This window comes from Gallus gallus, chromosome 3 (assembly GCF_016699485.2).
Source record: "Gallus gallus isolate bGalGal1 chromosome 3, bGalGal1.mat.broiler.GRCg7b, whole genome shotgun sequence".
NCBI classification, from domain to species: Eukaryota; Metazoa; Chordata; class Aves; order Galliformes; family Phasianidae; genus Gallus; species Gallus gallus.
The window spans coordinates 16,264,908-16,283,825 of record NC_052534.1 but is presented as its reverse complement, the minus strand read 5'-3'; the positions used below and the strand labels follow the sequence as shown (position 1 = coordinate 16,283,825).

General features: G+C 45.6%; 2 protein-coding genes across 12 annotated transcripts in view; both read right to left on the bottom strand.

The window, feature by feature from the left end:
* ARHGEF33 (Rho guanine nucleotide exchange factor 33) overlaps nt 1–12,972 on the bottom strand; it is a 31,927-nt gene extending 18,955 nt beyond the window's left edge. For 3 of the 9 annotated variants that reach the window (XM_040698241.2, XM_015283573.4, XM_015283574.4), the window contains exons 1-3: nt 12,631–12,972; nt 7,481–7,635; nt 4,371–4,420 (exon numbers count right to left, since the gene is read on the bottom strand). Coding sequence is in view for 5 of the 9 variants with exons in the window: in XM_015283573.4 (XP_015139059.2) it covers nt 4,371–4,420; nt 7,481–7,502 (72 nt within the window). In the remaining 4 variants the exon portion in view is untranslated. Of the gene's footprint in view, nt 1–3,306; nt 3,355–4,370; nt 4,421–7,480; nt 7,636–12,630 lie in introns of all 9 variants that reach the window. The other 6 variants (XM_040698238.2, XM_040698239.2, XM_040698242.2 and 3 more) reach the window with 3 other exon arrangements.
* Nucleotides 12,973–14,449: 1,477 nt separating this feature from the next.
* Nucleotides 14,450–18,907, bottom strand: MORN2 (MORN repeat containing 2). Of its 3 annotated transcripts, NM_001302147.1 has the most exon segments (5): nt 14,450–14,892; nt 17,069–17,205; nt 18,190–18,296; nt 18,711–18,761; nt 18,892–18,907. In NM_001302147.1, coding segments are annotated over 5 exon segments (405 nt in total). In that variant the 5' UTR covers nt 18,899–18,907; the 3' UTR covers nt 14,450–14,789.
* Nucleotides 18,908–18,918: the final 11 nt, after the last annotated feature.

Sequence of the window (18,918 nt, the reverse complement as noted above, 5' to 3'; positions counted from 1 at the left end):
CCTCAGGGCAATGGCATGCACCATCCGCCTCTGATCAAGACCGACAGCGTCTTTACAGAGGATGTCTGCCTGATATCCCCACTTGTACCCCACTGCTTACCCCACGGTCCCCCATTCATTCCCAGAGCAGCCTGGGCGGGAGGAGCTGGACTGACAAGAGCTGGAACAAGGCAGGGGGGGCAGGAGGCTGGGGGTGAGGGCAGAGAACATCTTCCCTCCTCAGGCAGTCATTCTTGACTCCCCAGGCCAGCTGGAGCTCAAGATCCCTCGGTTCAGCCTGTTTGCAGTGTACTGTGGTGGACACCTTCCTGTGATGCAGGAACGTCACGGGAAGTGTCACCCTATGAGCAGTGCTTGGATCTCTGGCTGCAAGGGGAGGCAGATCACACTGCTTCTGCTTCTGTTTACCAGCACCTAGCGGGGTCTGGCATCGTCAGACATCGTAATGTACGTGCCTGGAGAAGTGTGGGATCATAAAGTACTGCAGCTGTGCAAAATGTTCATATTCCTGTCCCTGCTCACTGCTGCTTGCCAATCCCTTACACGCTAAGCTGATGTTGTCAAAGCAAAGTCTCTGTATAGCCCGCACTGAGGTTAGGCATTGTATGCTTTATTTAGAATGATAAGATGTGATTCATCAGATCCATTTTAGAGATCTGCTTCAGTACTCCAAGTTACGCTAACTAACAGTGGAGCAGTCTGGAAGCTGGCTCTGGAGGTATCTGTATGTGGGCAGAAGAAGCTCAAAGTGAAATGCTTTTTTCCCACAAGCCTGGCTGTGTCTTGAGATGCTTGCAGAAAGGGGGTAATCTAGACAGAACTTCAGAGTCAAAAACTGCTAGGCATCAGCAGAGTCAGCCAAACAGGGACCATTATGTAGAATTCAGTGTCTGTGTGTACTGAAACCAGAGCTCAGGCAGCCAAAAGAGAGATTTGGACGAGGGACTGGACCAAATTGTCTCCTGCGTTTCAGGAAATAGATCTAAGAGCAGACAGTCACTTTTTATTTTGCAGCTCGCTGTTGACGAGACTCTGCTTTTCTAGTCACTCTGATAGCTTAGTTTCTTCATGTATCCTGCAGGACAGTGCTCTGGGTGTCTCTCCTGCCTGGTACATCCTTTCTTGGCCCTATGCAGCTGGCTATGGCTATTTCAGATACAGAAATGCATCTTATACTCGCATTTCACTTTGTTGTTGGATGGATGAAAGCAGCAGCACATCAGCTACATCTTGCCGGAGTTTGCACGAGGTGTTGAAACCCTGGGAACTCCCTCCTCTGCTGCCCACAGTGCTTGGAGCGTAAAGAAGCATGAACAGCCTTGCAGCATTGGATACAAGCTTCATCCAAACTGGAGCGGAGTGGCATAGGAGCAACACATTATCCTTGAACTCTTGCCAAGTGCGTAATTGTGCCTGAGCACTGCATTTGAGTCTGAGCTCTTTTATAATGGTGGGAACCCATCCTTTAAATCCCATGGGCTGTTGCAACAAATGGAAGCCTGTGAAGCATCAGCTCGTGCTTATGTTTTATTCTGCAAGCACAATCATCTAGATGGGAGACCATTCAGTGTTTTGTAAACCATTGGAAAGTCAAGCTGATTCAGTGTTTCTAAAGGTTCTACAGTGCAATATATACAAAAACAAACAAACAAACAGATCTTATGCCTGGATGGAAACTTGGCAAGAGTTCAACTGTAATGTGTTACCTGGCTCACCTATTCATGGGAATAAGTGAAGCTGAAGAGGAACACGCTTTAGCAAGTTAATTTGAACTATCTAATGCTTAGAGGACAAACGAATCTGCGTGGTCACAGCACATCCTTACAACCTGTCCAAGAACTGAGAAGGCCTGTTCCAAAAAAAGCACTTAGGCCTCTAAATAATTTAGCATGAGAGAGAAACTTCAGTCCAAGCTTGCCCTTTGAGTCTGGCCCTTAAACCTGGCGAAGCAGTGCAGTGTGGGATCCAGTGCTATGCATCTGTAGCAGGTTGTCTTCTTGTGGGGGCTGTGACTCCCATTTTATCAGCCTACCTGAAGCTTTTCAGCTGTACGTGGAAAAACTGCAAGTAAAATCTCTAGCAAGATCCAATAATCGTGCTGTGCTCTGTGAGTGGCCCTGCACGGGGAAATAAAGGATTCTTTTCCTGTCTTTGCATGACTCAAGAGGACAGTGTGCAACAGTCCCTTGTGACTGTCACTTGACCTACAACCCAATGGAAATATGAACTCTCTGTAGAAGTGCGCCTGGTGAGCAGAGCAAGCATTTACCACCACGGAGGGGGGAAACCATGACCATGAGGAAGTAATGGTGGCTGGGTAGGCTGAGATGAGTGGGATCAGAGGACAAACAAGAACCATTTCTCAGCATGGTTTTGGTTTTACTTTTTTAGAGTGGAGCTATATTGGCTGCAAAATCTTTGCTGAGCCTCTACTCCTGTCTCACCTGCTGTGCTGGCCCCAAAGTGTGGAATGAATAGAAGCTGTTTCCAGGAGCAGAGGCAGCAGCAGAACTGCAAAGCCTTCTCATCTTCCCTTGGCAGGTGCCAGCAATTTGACCTGTTTGCTAAAGAAGGTGACCACCCCTGCTGCATGAAATCTTGCTCACACTTTGAGACAGCCTGAGGAAGATCATCTCGATCAGATGAAAATGGCTTATGGATTGAATGACCTGGGATGCAAAACAGAGAAAAGCCTTGGAAAGCAGATGATAAGCCTTGGTGAGCTGCGTTTACTGCCTTGGAAACTACAGAGAGTATCCACATGGAAGCAAGGGCTGCCATGAGTAGCTGTGTTCACACATCTCCCTCACTATCAGCCAGGATGTCCAGGACTGTTTCTCCGAAGAGCCCTTGGCAGCCACTAAGGCATCTCACACTGGCACTGCTCCTGTTCTCAGAGTCCTTGAGCTAGAGACTGTCATAGCTGCTAGTAAAGGTGGCACAACCACAGCCAATCATTAGGAAGGCTTGTAGTGCCTCACAGTGTGAAGTTAACTGAGCTGTGCTGATTTATGGCCTGGCTCTAAGAGAATATCTGCTATTTACACTCATAGGTAAGGATGGTAGGAATAAAGAGCAAGCAGTTGGGTAAGGACAGAAAGGAAGGATCTATCTAAAGGAGGCTGCAAGCTCCTGCACGTTTCAGCTCGTTTCACAGCTGTGCAGTCCTTTTTTAGTCACTGCAGTGTCCATAGGGCCCTTGCAGAAGCAGAAGGGGACAGCCAGCTATTAACTTTAATTTAAAGGATTATTCAGGAAGCATACTTGACCTGCAATGCACAGGCTTTTCATGCATGCTAGACTTACTGCGCCGAGCCTTTCAGCAGCCCAGTCACAGCTCTGGCTTGGAGCCATCTGGATGGGAAAAAAACAAGCACCAATTTGTTTATGGAAAGCAGTACCTTCTCTGTTATAGCAAGAGGCATCCCATAACTCTGCAACTGCTTGCCATGGTGCTCTTACAAGCAACTATGGGCATTTAGTGTTGTGATGGTGACGAGGCTAGTGGTAGACAGGGTTTCTAATTCAGGGAAGTGTTTATCTGTTAGATACAGTTCCAGATTGAACTGCATCAAGGTTTAAAGTGTTCAGAACTCCGCTGTGTTTCCTGCAGACTGGAAATGCCTAGGAAACATCACTGTGGGAGCACTGAAACGGCATCGTACAGGAAGGATGCTCCCTGAGTCGTGATACACACAGTCTCATCACATCCACAGTGGCTAATAGCAGCAAGAACGTCAACTCAAAGAGACTACAAAGCTCTGGAAGTCCTGATCACCTTGAGCCCACATGGACTCAAACGTGAGGTTTCCAAGCCTGGGGAGCCATGCAGCAAGACTCGATGTTCTAGCCTGCCCAGCTGACCTGGTCTAATAGGCAATAGCACCCCGTGGTCCAAGGAGCCATGTGGTTGCTGGGATCACCCAGAGCCCCCCAGGAGACTTCCTTCCTGCTAGGGAAGACCCCCCCACAGCTCCTTCAGTGTGCAATCAATGCCCCCTTGCTCCTGGGGTGGTTTTGTGGGTTTGGTGAAAGTTCATCAGAACTCAGCCATGAAATCTGCCTCCGGCTCAGTGAACAGACATACTCTAATTGATGCTAATGATGCCAGTTGGTTAATTAGCTGAGCACACAAATCACCTGTCTAGGCACATCTAACCGGTTGTGAGCAGAGAAATTTTACTGAAGTGCCTTTTAAGGTGAGGCCCAAGATGTGATATGTGTGACATACATTCGTGCAGTATGTGATGCCATGTTCCTCATTAGTGCCTACATTTTTCCTTCCACTTAATTTAGCTTTAACTACTACTTATCCATTAGTAAATCTTTAAAATCTTAAGAGTTATTTAGGGCATTTTGCTCGTCTTTACCTGGGAAATCTGTGTTGCAGGGGTACTCACAGGCACACTTTCAGTCTCTCCTGTGGGAATAAAGAACTTCAGTCAATTAAAATGACTTATTATAGTTGCTATAAATAACTGGAACAGAGATGTTGAAAGTCCCTCTTGAGGTATAAATCAGTTTTAAAGGACTCAAGTCTCACTGTAGGAGGTGTGAACACCGTATAGTTTGTAAAATAAACTGCAGTTGTAAAATGGGAACGGCTCAACTAAACCAGATGTTAAATTCACCTCATTTGCTGCCCTGTTTCAATCCAGAGCTGGTCCACGAGAAGGGCTGAGACTTGACTTATATTTTGTCACAACACATTTTAAGCAGTAGCGGTGTCTTTTCTAATGCCAGACATATATATATATATATATACCTTTGTCATTAGTTTCAAATTCCTGCTTTCTTGTGGCATTGTGATTTCCAGCTGATTTTGTTTAATGGAGTGAGGCTTAACATTTCTGAAAGAGACTTAGGGCATGGAGGAGCTCGTATCTGTTTCACCAAAGTGACTGGGGCACTTCAGAGACACAATCTCTAGGCATTAGTGGGTTTTTGATTGAAAAAGTATATGTTTATTATTTCCTTTTATAACGTTGTCTCTTCTGTGCATAAGCCCTTCGGTTATCCACCAGAAGTTACAGCTGGTTGTGCTGCCATGGCACTTGGAGGGAACTGCAGTCTGTTTACCATCAATTCACATTTTATTCCCTATGTCAGCCTCCCAGAAAACACCATCCCACCCAGTTCCTCATCTGCATCGCCTCCTCTTGACAACATAAATTCCCAAGGTGAGTTTTCTCTTGCCTCCTAGGATTTGCTTAATCTCTCACTGCTGTCAGTCACCAGTGTGGCCAGTGACCCCGTGCCCAGTTCTGGGGGCAGCCAGGCTCCCTCTTCCTATGCTGGCTGCAGGTGCTCAGTCATTTACCTACCCGTGCCTTCAGGACCAGAGAAATTTGATCTTGCAGAGGCTTGAAATGTATGCGGGGAGGGCTCTAAACAGTTAGAAAGTACATTAAATACTAAAGCTGAAGCCTAGAAGTCAGACCTGTACAAGGCACAGTTATGTTCTGATTACTTTGCCCCTAAGGGGGAATATCCGCTACTGCCAAGGGCACCTACACATTGGCCCTGTTCTGGTCTCTAGGATTTGTCCTGATTCAAAGGAATGTAAGCAAATTCCCCAGTGACTCACAGAAGTGAGAGGCAGAGGAGGAGAGGCCATGTGCCCCTTTCTAGCCATGTGCCACTTACTCCCTGTGTTGGCCAGTCTCACAACCATGGGGTTTCTATTATAGGGTCAGACACTGACCCTGCAGGGAATATCCTCCAAGGTTTCTCCTGCAGAAAACGGGGCAGCAGACTGACTGGGAGAAGTACCCATCACCAAAACTGCCAGCTGCTGGGGGTTAAAAATCAGCCACCCCTCATCAAGTCCTAAGGTTCACCTTCTAAATGACAGGTTGTTTTCATTGTATAGTTTGGTCCTCCAGGGTCTGTTTTTTTTTAATTCAACCCTATGGACTAGAAAACATTTTTTTGGCCTGGTGAATGATGAAACTTTCATTGGATTCCTCAAGTTGAGTCCTGAAAAACCAGCCAGTGTGTCTGCTCTGGTGTAAGTGGTAATGCTTACTGAGGGGGGAGGGGGGTAAAGGCTGATAAGAATAGAGCAAGAGGATACATGTATTGATTAATAGCACAACATGAGTCAGGGACAGGGAGGACAGGGAAATGTTGTTTTTGCAAAGTATTGGATATATTGGCTGCTGAGCTTTGTGAAGAATTAGAGGTGACAAGTAGAAATGTAGCACAATGAGGAAAGGCCGTGCTCACTCACTTCTCTTGTTTTGTTTGGGCCTTTTTCAAGCTAGTGTGTAACACAGAGGGCTTGAGCCAGCCCTGCAGAAGTCTCTAGTGATCTTTCATTTGGGTTTGGAGATGGATCAGTCCGTGTCCTCAGGCACACTCAAAGTGGGGAAGTGCTACTGAAAAAGGCCATAAGAGTGGAGAAGATCCGTCTCTGTGCTTTTACCTTCCACCTTTGGCATGGATGTGAGCAGAAGTACTCTCTGAAAGTTGCATGTAGCCAGGCATACCCAGGTCATCTTTACAAAGTCGTTGCCAAGAGTTGGAGCAGTGCGTGGCTCCCTTGCAGTGTGGGAAGCACAGGGCCTCGTGGTTATCTCCCAGTTTCTGCAGTGAACGTCTGCCGCCCATGGGGGCACACCAATTAATTGGAAAAAATCCTTGAGATAATTTCCTTTTCAGACTGTTCTGTAGTGCAGGGGCCTAGGTACGCAGACCTCATTTAGTCAAATTAGAATAATAATAATAGAGGAATTAACTTTTCCATTACCCACGCCATGGCAACACCAACATCTTTCAGAGGGGAGAGAGAGAGCCCAGGCTCTCTCTTGAGCTGACAGTGATGGGCACTCCTGAATGCTGCCCCTTCTGCTCTTCATAGTTTGAAGAATTCCTCAGCATATGAGCACGATCACTTCTCAGGTGGTAAGGCAGAGCACAGTCCTACAAGTGGTTTGGGGTGAAAAGCAAGTACCACCAGGCCCACATTCCTCTGCAAGAAGAACATCTTAAGCCAATAACCACACTTCCCAGAAATGCAGCTGACAGTAGCAGGACTGGTTGTGTGCAGGCAGTGTGGCATAGTTATATCTTGGTGTTTGTGAGGCCAGGACTGGCAGAAAAATCTTTCTTGTGGTGCTCACGTGAACAAGAACCCCATGCAACAAAGCGTGTGGGGGAGAGAAGCAGATCCTCACTGCAGTGAGATGTGGCTTTCAACAGCTGGAGGTCTCCGTTCGTCCCAAGGTAAGAGAGGGCAGTGACTTCCCATATGGCACTTTACCTATGCCATGGGATTATTTTCCAGGGGGGGAAGAGGGAGGTGTTTTTAAAATAAGATGGAGTAACTTCAAACCCCAAATATTTCTGTGAAACTAAGAGAAGGGAGAGTTTACCCGCAGTTGCTAAGAGGTGCTCTCATGGGGCTAGTCATAGGAAGGCAGCTTTCGTCCTATCTCTCTTTCATACTATCAAGAAGTGAAATTAGAGGATGCTTTACCTTCTTGTTTGTTTGTGTCCATGGCTGCTATAAGGTGTGCGTCCTCGCAGGGACTCCTTTCCTCACACTGGAGGGTTCTGGCTGGTCACTGGGAACATCCCATGGCTTAGAGCTGCCCACATGTGAGCCCTGCGATGGGTCAGCTGGTCTGAACCCTGAGTGCAGAAAGATTTAAAAAGGGTTTATTGAGCGGAGCTGCTCAGAGTTCAGAAAACAAGGGGAGAAAGAGGGATTTGAGAGGGAATGAAGCATCCTGAAGGTTTGTTCGGGTTCACAGAGCCTCCACAAACAGATTGGGCTGCTGGCACAAATGTTTCCCTCCCAGCCCAAGGCCATTTGTGCTTATGTTGATGGGTGACTGAAGTGCTGTGTAATCCCACAGAAACTATTTGCTCATCAAGAGGCTTCCTGTTTGAACGCAGAAGCAAAATGAGATGTATTTTGGAAAGTGAAATGCACATGAACACTTCCATGGGTGCTGTATGTCAAAGAACCAGCTTTTTGCTATGCAACTGATGGCTCAGAACGTTCCCCTGACTTGTGTTTGTCCTTTCATTGTGTCCATGAGAAGGGCCTGTCTCCTTTGTAACCCCTTGGGGTAGTTGCTGGTGGCAGTAGAACCCTTCATCCTTCCCCAGGCTGAACAATCCCAACTCCAGCAGCCTCCCCTGTGCTCTGGCCCTCTTTAGCAGGGAAAAATAATGATTTGTGTTTCCAATAGGTACTCTGAGGAACAGCAAGAATGTTATTTGCTTCTGAAACACACAGATATGCTGTTGTTTTTAAAGTAACTGCCCCTTCCTTCAGTAGTCTTGAGAAGACGGCACAAAATTTTGGGTCTCTGGGTCAACCAGACTTAACTTCAGGTTTTATAGCAGTTTGTTTAATAGCAAAATTGCCGTTAAACTTTTTGCCAGTTTAGAGTCAATACCACAGCAGATTCCGGAGAGTTTTGTTTTGGGGCCAGTGAGCTGACACCAGCTGCTTTAACACCACGAACTGCTCTCAGGTTTCAGATATTTTTCTGCAGTGACGAGGGAAAAGGAGCAAATTGGAAAGGCAAGACAGGTATGAAGGAAACCAGAACCTTCTCTGTGATCAACATTTTCAGTGAAAACAGCTTCTTCCAGAAATTTGTTGCTTTTTTTTTTTTCTAACAAAACCACATATTTTTAATGGTTCTACTTTTAAATTATTAGTATTTTACTGTACCAGTTATAGCAGTATGTAATAGTATATAGTAGTTAACTCTTAATAATTAACAGTAATCAATTAGTATGGAGTTAATTATATTGATATGCTATCTGAACTGGAAACAGCTGTTTTGACCCTCAGCTGCTGGGCAGCATTATACAGCTGCTTACTGAGTGAGTGTCATAGGTGTGTCCAGGCTGGGCTGTTGGTACCTTTGTGGAGGGGAAAGAAAACACTTCTGTATGCTGAGGAAGGATGGAGAAGTCTGAAGCTGAGGGAAAGTATCACTACATAATGGAATTCTTATGGGTTTGTTTTTTTTTCTCCAAGAAAGTGTATCCAAAATTTCCAAACAGATAAAAAGGAGAAACTGTAACCCATACTGCTGCACAGTTTTAAACGGGGGAGTTAGGGAACACTAATGCATGGGGAAAGTACGTATAAACAGGTTGCAATGTTGGGCACCCAAGGTGAGGAACAGCCAGAATTGAACTATCAATCAGTTCTAACATATTCTGTCTGCTTCTTCTCTTAGACCAGCTCTTCCAAGTCACCTGAGACCTCAGAACACTTGTGTCTCTGTCTAGGTCACCCTTCTGCAACCCCCCCTTGCCCCAGCACAGTAGCAGGAGCTATGCAGTCAGCCTCACAGCAGTGATTCAGAGTGAAGGATGTGATGTGAAGAACATCTATGGTGGCACAAGGGAACTTGCAGTTGTCATTAGGGACAGTGCACCTGATGAGGAGTGACTCACGGGAGGCATCCCCCCATCTGATATGCTACAGGTAATGTCCCACAACCTCTTGGCTGCAGTACAAAGAATGAGGTTTGTCTGATATGGGGAAAATGACCTACCTGGAGTTTTAACTAGAGAGAAGTAATAACTGTAGATGAACGGTTCTTATGGGAACATATCATTGCCCTGTTACCTGTCCTCTGATTTCATGCATTTTCAACTCAGATGCACATGGGACTGAAAGGGGAACTCTTGCCATTGCACGTTATCTTCTGGATTGTAAAAATGCCACGGATTCCTGGTATCTGCAGAAATTTTTCGTTACAGAGGGAACTGAAAACAGTTTCCCTGCAGGGAGAAGCATGGAGAGCTAACTGAGGAGCATCCACTTCACACTCACACAGACAAGGACAGTGCTTGAGCACAGTCTCTGTTCTCTGCAGAGCACAGGAGTGAAGCTTTGAAACTGGGACCCCAGGGATGCCACCATGCCCTCCTGCTCCACGCACCCCCAGGAGCTCTGCTATATCACCACACTGCAAAGTAGGTTGACCTTGGTTAAATGGGTCCAGAAAAAATCTTCCTTGTTTTACTAGAATGGCTGTCTTTCACGTGTCCTCTAGCTGCAGCCTGCAATTTCCTGAGTCACTCCTTGGTTCTCTGTTGCATTAAATAATTGCCTCATGTTGGCTACTTTCCAGCATTTAAGGGCTCACTGCTGGACTCCATGAATATATAACATTGCCTGTCTGTCCCTGGTTCTTTTGAATTGCTGGAGGAAAAGTAGTCAGCCCTTTCTCAGAGCTAAAACAAACAAGACCTCACTGTGGTTTGGTGCAAGTGTGTGTCCTCTGCCCCCTCTGACTGCTGGATGGGGAAGCTGTTAACCCTGTCCTCACTGGGACAAGGGATTCGATCAGCATGAGCTGGCTAAGCATTGTATCATTTGTTCCTAAAGGGTGCCAGAAAGGGTTGGAAAATAGAACTAGAGTTTGCCCTGAAGCCTTGGGTGTGAGCTGCTTGTTCAAATCTTCAGTCTGATGATCTTAAGCTCACACAGCATCTAGGTGAGCAGGTACCTCCTTCCTGCTCCAGCTTCCTGCTCAAATCAAGGCTAATGCAAAGCTGCATCGTGTGGCTCGGGGCTGTGTCCAGGTGAAGTCTGAATACCTCCCACACTGGAGGCCTCGCAGCCTCTCTGGTCCTCTAGTAGTACCCTAGGGAAGAATGTTTTTCATTATGCCCAACTGGGACTTTTCCATTTGCTGCAGCTTGTGTCACTTGTCTCATGTCCTTTCACTTTTCACATCTGGGAAGAGTCTGGAGTTTAGCTCTGTTATAACCCCCTTAAGGCAGCTAAAAGCAGCAAGAGGATCCCTTCCCTTCATCGTCTTTACTCAATACCAAGCAAGCCCCACTCCTTTATTCCCTTCCCATGTGCACATACATGAATGCATGTGCACGTTAGCAGTGAGCACAAGCCCTGCATATCCTCTGTGGGGCTATTTTGTAAACCACTGTCAGACCTTTACCTACAACAAATCCATGGTTTGCCTGGCATGCCAGCCCACCATTGGGCACTTTCCTCATCAGTAAGTAGCTAGAAGATGTTAGTGTTCCTTTGGATAGGCTTAACAAGCAGTCATACAAAGCTGTCAGCAGTCTGACTGCAACCTAAGACCACGTCTCCCCTGCTTTAGGGATAAGAAACTACAAGGATGCTCATTTCTTCAGAGCTGAGCATTAAAACTCATTTTCCCTGCCGCTCATCAAGACCAGAGAATAGAACCATTATGGTTGGAAAAGACTTCTAAGATCATCATATCCAACCATCCACCTACCACCGATGTTGCCCACTAATCCACGTCCCTCAGTGCCACATCTGCACATTTCTTGAACACCTCCAGATGACTCCACCACCTCCCAGGGCAGCCTGCTCCAGTGCCCGACCACTCTTGCACAGAAGAATTGTTTCCCAGTATCCAACCTGAACCTCCCCCGAATAACTGCGGAGTGTTAAATCCACCAGATTGTTCTACTGTAGCAGAAGGAAGTATTTTCCCCTGTGATCCCTTATCTTTCACCAGCACCAAAATCTGCTAAGCCCAAGAACCAAAGCTGAGTGCCAACTCTCCACCAGTGATCACCATGACTATGTCCACCACTGTCCAGCAAAGAATGCTGCCCTGGAATCTTTCAGGAGCAGGAGAGCAGGCAAAACATGAAAGTTAACGGAGCTTTGAGTGAGAACCTGCTTTCCATGAGAATCCCTCAGGGGAGAAGGTGTGGGCAGACCAGGAGGACCCATTAATCATCATGTAGTTATGCCCTAGGCACAGAGGCAAAGACAGGAGGGAGCTGTCGCTAAGACAGAGCAGGGATGAGAGCCCTCCCTGTGTGGAACGCAGAGGAAGCAGGTCCATCAGCCTGTGCAGGCTGTGTGTGACTGTGTTCCCCCTTCACTTGCTTCCCCCAGCGTGGAATGACACAACTTGGAGAAATAACCAACTGTACATAGGATCAGTCGTTAAGCAGACCGAATGCCCCAAGCATCAGCGTGCGAATAGTCAGGTAAACTGACAGCTTTGCCTCAATGGGCATCAGTTAGTTATTTGGCTTTCCCTCCCACCTTGTTCACGGAATCATGAATTGAGGGACAAGGCAGGGGAATCCACGTGCACTTTTTCTGCATCTATAGATGTTGCTCAACGCATGCAATTCTCAAAAAAGAAAATGCTTGGGATCTTCCAGGGGTCTGTCTCACAATCCTGCCAGCTGAGGTTGCTGCCTGTTTTAAATATCCCACTTTGAGAGCAACCCCAGTCCTCCTTAGAGGAGCAAAGAATCATTAATCTACTCTTATCAGTTTCATGCTTTATTTCCAGCTAATTCTAACGCAGTTGTCGTTCAAATACTTGAGGGTAGCAAGAGACCCCAATTTAGCACTTAAACAGTAAAAGCAAAGAAGGTCTTTTTAACCTCTCTTTCTATAGCCCTTAGTATAAATGCAGCCTCACAAAATTCTCCAGCATGCTGGATCTCCATTCACAGTCCTGGAAGAAATCAGCTGGAAATAACTGGGCGCTGAAGATAGAAAATATTTTCTATACCATTTTAAATGCATTTTCAATACCTCCAGCTCATTCTTTATCCAGCAACGTGAAAAATGGCATTACTAATCGCACACTTCATCCCATGCCGCATACATTTTAAACTTACCTCAGGCAAGTTGGAGAGCCTTCAGCACTGGTGGTTGCCAGAGTTGGGAGTCAGCGCTGTGCGAGAAAGGAGAGAGGAGAGCAATGGTGGCTTGATGTTTCCCAGGATGGGACTGTCACATGCTAATTGCTGATTTGAAATGCAGGCATAACAAATGCCTTCTAATTATATAATCTTTGGGTCACATCCTTGCATCCCCATGCAAAAATCAGGACTGTGCACTTGGAAGGAGAAAACACTGACTTTTTTTCTTGCTTAATTAGAACTGCTGCAAAGGGAGCGTGAGAAGCCTTGTGAAGTGAGTGGCAGAGAGGGCTGGGTACTGGTGTGCTCTGTGCTACCTAGATGAGCTCGGGGGCTGCTAAGTACCTCCCATGGCACCCAAGGAAGGCAGCCAACACTGAGCACCAGCTCCTCCCTGCTCCCCCTGGCACCCTCACCCCCCTACCCTCCCCTACGTGGCCTCATTAGGGATGCCAGGGCCAAAACAGCTTCTTGCTTGGGCATTTTCTCATTCTGAGCTGAGAGCAAAGTAGCCAGGGCAGGGGAGCAGGAACCACCAGTATTTGTGTATCTTCTGCTTCTTGTTAGATTATGACAAATTTCCTTTGAGGGAAGAAAAAAAAAAAAGAGGGCGGGAGCACAATGCTTGAGGGATGTTTGAGGGAGGTGGGGTAGAAGGAGGCAGCAGCCCTCTGGGTCTGTAGTTAGTCACTAAGGTCCCCTTTGCACCGAATGGCACGGGGAATACGTTAAGAAAACACAGGGAGAAAGCAGGTGATGCATGGCCAGAGGTGTCAGGAAAAGATTTGATCTAGTCCAATGGGTTACTCCAAAGCAGAGGCATAAAAGAGGGGAAAGAGTAGAAAAAGGTTCTCACTCAAAGACAAATACCAGCTTAAAAGATATCCTTCGGGCAGAAAACGAAACAGCGGTACCTCCGTCAGTGTAATTACCGTGCTGCACTGATCAAAGGAGGTGATATGGATGGAGCTAAGGAGCTGAAGGAGCTGAAAGGGAAAACTCACAGGTTCATGAAGTTCTGTGGAAGATGTCGCTGCCTCTGAAGTTGAGTGCTTAATACAGGGATGCTGGATTTCTTTGGGGGAGCTTGTATTTCGGGGGCAAAACACAACAGAATTCAGCACAGCAAAATGGCAATTCTGAAGAATACTTCTAAGTGTCACCCGAGGGATTGTATTGTCAAAATGAGCAACGAGCACTTTTGTTTCTGTGTGCTGATAACGTGCTGGCTTTTTCGTTTTGCTAAGAAACTAAAAGCCTAAGATTTTTCCACATCATACCAAAATGAGCTGAGTATTTGGAGGCATTTGTGAAGGAATACCTTTTGTTCATCGTGTCTGAGAACGGAGGCAAGGACAGATATGTACTAAAGCTCCACTAAACTTCTGGCAAACAAAGACTAAATGCATATTTTTTCATGACAATGCTCGTGTGCTTTTTCTTTTGAACTAGAAGGCAATTTTCCTGCTTTCTATATCAAAGTATTTAGATTTGTAGTGCAAAGAGACCTTTGAAGTGCAAACCCAAACAAAAATAGAAGTATATTTGTTTTATTGCATTAGACCTTCTGCTAGAAACAGTGGCAGCAATCGGCCTCCTGTGAGCTCACTTGTCTGCTTCCCCCCCACAGAAAAGTAGCCTTGGCACATATTTTTGAGCAGCGTACTGCTGGAGCCTGGGCTGTGTGGGATTGTCCTGGGAGGAGGAAGTGCCATGCTGCAGCTGCACTTGCTGCCTGTCCTGATCCCGCTGCGCAGTGCCAGGCACAAGCACTGTGTTTCCAATGGCTTCTTTGGGTTGGCAGGTTTGTTTTCCGGGGAAAAAGTAGAGAAGTTGAGCATAAGTTAGGATTAGTTTGCTGGTACGTGTTCTTTTGAAATCCAGCAAGAAGGAAATTGCTAGGTCAAGTTAAAATAAAATAAACATTCCAGTCATTAACTGCTCTACTTCTAAATTTAACCTATTCAACCCCATCCCTCTGTTTACTTCAGCCGATCAATTTGCAAAGGAAAGTAACTTTCTGTTATTGACCAGTGACCTAAGGCATTGTTTTTAATAAATACGTGAAGAAATCAATGACAGCTGTTGAACCTGGAGTGAGATCAAATGGGGCTGCTTTTGGCAGTGCCAAACAGCTACATTTTTAGCTTATGCTTCAGTCCTGCTGCTTTTGTGCCATTGAATGTGCCGGTCCACACCACTCCATTTTCATCTACGAAGTCTCCTTCACCTTCCATCCTGTAACAACACAAATCCAGCCTGTTAATAAAGCATGCAGTCAGACTGTGGCAGCACAGTGGTCTGTGCACAAGCTGGATAAGCAAATTGCCAGGAAGCAGAACGCTCATAGTCAAGGCCAAATACCTGCCTTCACTTTCTCCTACATAGTAGCATGTAAAAGTTTTGATTTACAAGCCAGGAAGATTTATGAAGCACATAGATAGCACAGGTGAACTTGGTTACAGCCAACTAACATACTCCTTTGCAGAAGTGTACTTACACCATCATCTTGCCAGCATGTAGAGTCTGTACTGGAAAAAAATCAGTAGTCCTAATTGTGATTTGAAATTGTCAGGGATTGAGTCCTATCACATTTATTCTGACTTTCAGCAGGGTATCCTAAGGATACGTGAAGTGTATGCAGTCAGTTGTGGTGTGACCCCATTGCTGTAGAAATTCATTTTCTCCTAACCTTTCCCCGTCCTTCTATGTATTTTTATGACAAGGTGCAAGGATTTACAGCCTCCAGTGGGGAGAAAAGTAACTGCCACATTAACTGAGTTCTCATAAATCATATATTTCTGCTCATCTTTGAAAGCTGTGACCTAGCTCATTGTTATACCTGAGAACTGCTGTAAAGAGGAAATGTCTGTGTATCAGCATCACTTGCAAATGGGGGGAAAATAACTTGTAAAACCAATTAGTGGAGATTTGTTCTCCTTGAAAATGAAGACGCCCAGCAGTCACAGTGAGTTCCATGGTGCTGCCTATCTGTGTTCTCTTATGAAAGCTACAGTGATCTGGTGAACTGATGCTTAGCTTGTGTGAGTAGGTGGAAACTAGCAACCCTGAAGCATGGCAAAAGAGCCTGCTTTGGGCTGCCAGGGAATACCATGTGCTAATGATCAGAAACCAGCGTCAAGAAAGGAAAAGGAGGGTGCATCAGCAGCATTGTTTTAATTTAATTAAATTACAGGTTTGAAGCAGTGCTATTAGTTTTTCTGTACTTGTTGCTGCCAGCAACAAGCACTGTGCTGGCCTTTTTGCACTGGACTGCATTTTCCCATGAGGGCAGAGGAATCACCCTAAGATGTTTGAAAGAAACCACCTGTAAAGCTATGTGTGTGATCTGGTGCTGAACATCCTCACGACAGTGGTGAGTATTCACAGTTTTAGACTTCACATAGAAGTCACATCTGACATTTAGTATGATGAGAAAGGACAGCAGCTCTGTGGCAGATGTTAACATGCCAGGTAGTAGTGTAAAATGTCTTTAACTTTCCACCAAAAGCTTGAGTTTAATATGCAGGTTCCCATTTTGCATTCAGGTATGTTCTGCAAATGCTTGCTTCATTTAGAGTCTAATTATTTAAAAATTAGACATACTTCTGTACTACTGTGGCTGTTCTTTTTGGTCAGCAGGGCAAGGCAGGGCTGTTTTCAGATGAAATACTGTATTTGAACTATACATACACATTTCTGATCCATTTCAGGTACTCCACTGAGGAGATAGTTAAAGAAAAATCTAAATCAAACCTAGCAAGTTTGATGGAGAGGTCAATCATGGAGAATAAACATGAACATTCTCATGTGAGTTTCTGCAGTTATTTTTCTCATTAAATCTGTTCTGTGGATTATGAAGTGGGGATAAATTTCTTGTCTTGGGAAAAGATATGGTGTCTTTGCAATTCAAGACACCCTTATTTAAATTAGCTCAGTTGATGTTTAATAGGAGTGGCACTAAAATACTTCATTCTGAGTGACAAAAATAAAGCTCTGCCTTTTTTTCATCTCTATGGAATTTATACTTTACCTCAAAAATAAGTAAGAAAAATCTTCACAAACTATCAGTGCAAAACTGTGCCGTATTTCTGCATGTGTCTGTAGGCAGACAGCTTGAAAAAACTCTGAAAGGGGCCTGAAATATTCTATTCCTCTTAACTCTGCCCAAGCTGGTAACACAAAAACAGGTGGCTGTCTGCAATAGCCATCTTGAAAACTGTTGACTGGGATCAAATCCCGGGCTTTTGACTGATCTGATGAGATGGATATAGCTGGGATCTGCAATCTCAGGTAGCCACTGCAAGTTTCAGTGGGAGCAAGGGAAACATACGCCCATGCTGGGTGAACTTCATGTTGACTTCATACCTTATGAGATCAAAACTCACAGAAAAAACTTCTGCTTCAAACGTACTTGTTTTCATTGAATGGTCCGATGTACTTTGCTCCATTTGGAAATGTGTAGGTTCCTGCCCCGTGATACATGTTGTCTTTGAACTCGCCTTCATAAACAGCCCCAGAAGGATGTTCTAGCCTTCCAGTACCATTCATCTGCATTTAGTGAGACATGACAGATAAAGAGTTAGTGTTTATTCTTATGGTATTATTTCCTTTTATGACAGTATTCTTTCAGATTGCTACCTGTGAGCCTTCTATCCCATTCAGGTAAGTGGAGAGGGCTGTTTTTTAAGATTTAGACAGGTTTCTACCTCTGCAAGCACTTTAAATTACAGCTTGGTGTTTCTGGCCAGCCACAGCATCTATTAAATCTTTCCTCTGCTGGTAGTCTCACAGGACCTTTACAATCTGTGCAGCAGGGAATTGCTGTCCCCAGCCCTACAAATAACTTATCTACTCTGACAGCCTGAGGGGTTAATTATGTTTTCTGGAATTTCTTTCTGATCAAGGCAGAGCAAATCTTTCCTTTGTTCAGCCTTGGCCACTATAGCATATTATAGCATAGAGTTTATAGCATGTGTTCTTGTATAAGAGCAAGAAAAGGACAGATTAGATCTAATAAAGATGCTATTTCTTTACTTTTATCTCTTATTTATCTCATTTCAGAGATGTCTCAGTTATCAACAAAATAAGAAGTTTTTGTGTACTTAATAATTCATCTGGGAAATCCAATAACTAAGGACAGCCAAAAACAGTGGTGTATCTATTGATGATCAGAGCTCTCCTGTTTGGTCAAGGGAGGTGTGTGTGGGGTGCACATACACATGCAGGTAAGCTGTGTGCAGCCCACTGTGCACACGCAGCCCATCAGCAGGGCACCGCTGCCTTGGTGTTTCAGCAGGACCAACAGCGACTGGTGTATCTGTGAGAGCCTCTGGAGGCAGCAAGATGTCCAAATACTCCACATGGCTGTAGCGTTCAGGCTGGGCTGTGCCAAGATTCCCCAGTGGATGAAGAGCCTGGTGTTGATCTGCTCCTTCTGAGGTAATGGCTTTCCTTTCCATGCATCTCGGAGTAGGTGTAGTGAGACATTCCAAGCCCAGACAAAGTTTGGAATGAAGGAATACTTAAAATTACCTTGTCATTTAACCAGCTACCAATGTACGTCATTCCGTTGGCACTGGTATGAACTCCAAGCCCATTCCTTTGCAACAAACCCTCAGGTGTCTTTTTGCACTCCCCTTCTAGGAAGAGAAACTGGTATTTTCAGTTAAAACATCACTGAGACAACAGCAACAACAACAAAGAAAGTATGAGCTCCTGAAGGGCATGTCTTGGGTCTGCAGGTAGGGTGAGCAAGGCTGGCTGGAGCAGCCCAGGGGCGTTCCTCTTCCACCACGGAGCCCCAATGCTGGGGGCACAGGGCAGAGCAGACCCCTGGGGACCATCGGGGGAGTGGCACCTACGTTTTTTAACCAACTGGAGGAGGTCACCCTGAAGGGTTATGGGTACTCCTGCCTCAGTGCATGGAGGTCAGGGGGGAGGCAGGTTCAGGTGACCTGTCAGCTCAGCAGCAGTCATCCCCAAAGGGCAGATTTCTTCTTTCCTCATCCTACGCGACATGAAAGAAAGGAATTAGTGCCTAACGACTTTCTTACCATACTTTTCTTTGTTTGGAAACGTGAAAGATACTTTAAAAACGACAGCATCTGTTGAGAAAGAAATACGAGCGCGGAGTGGAGTTAGCTGAAACCCCAACCCTCGCACATCAGCTGGAATTAGCCGTTATTTGCGATGGGCGCGGCGGAGCAGGAGGAAGGACAAGGGGGGAAGGAGTACCTTCCATGGTTGCCACGCGGAAGTATC

Excerpts from the sequence above, each read along its gene's own strand:
- MORN2 (XM_025148465.3), bottom strand. The coding sequence starts at position 18,761 with ATGCTGTCGTTTTTAAAGTATCTTTCACGTTTCCAAACAAAGAAAAGT. Across the intron at positions 18,310-18,710 it reads TCCAAACAAAGAAAAGTATG|TTTCTCTTCCTAGAAGGGGA; the intron begins GTAAGAAAGTCG and ends TGAAAATACCAG. Across the intron at positions 17,206-18,189 it reads GTAGCTGGTTAAATGACAAG|ATGAATGGTACTGGAAGGCT; the intron begins GTAATTTTAAGT and ends CACTAAATGCAG.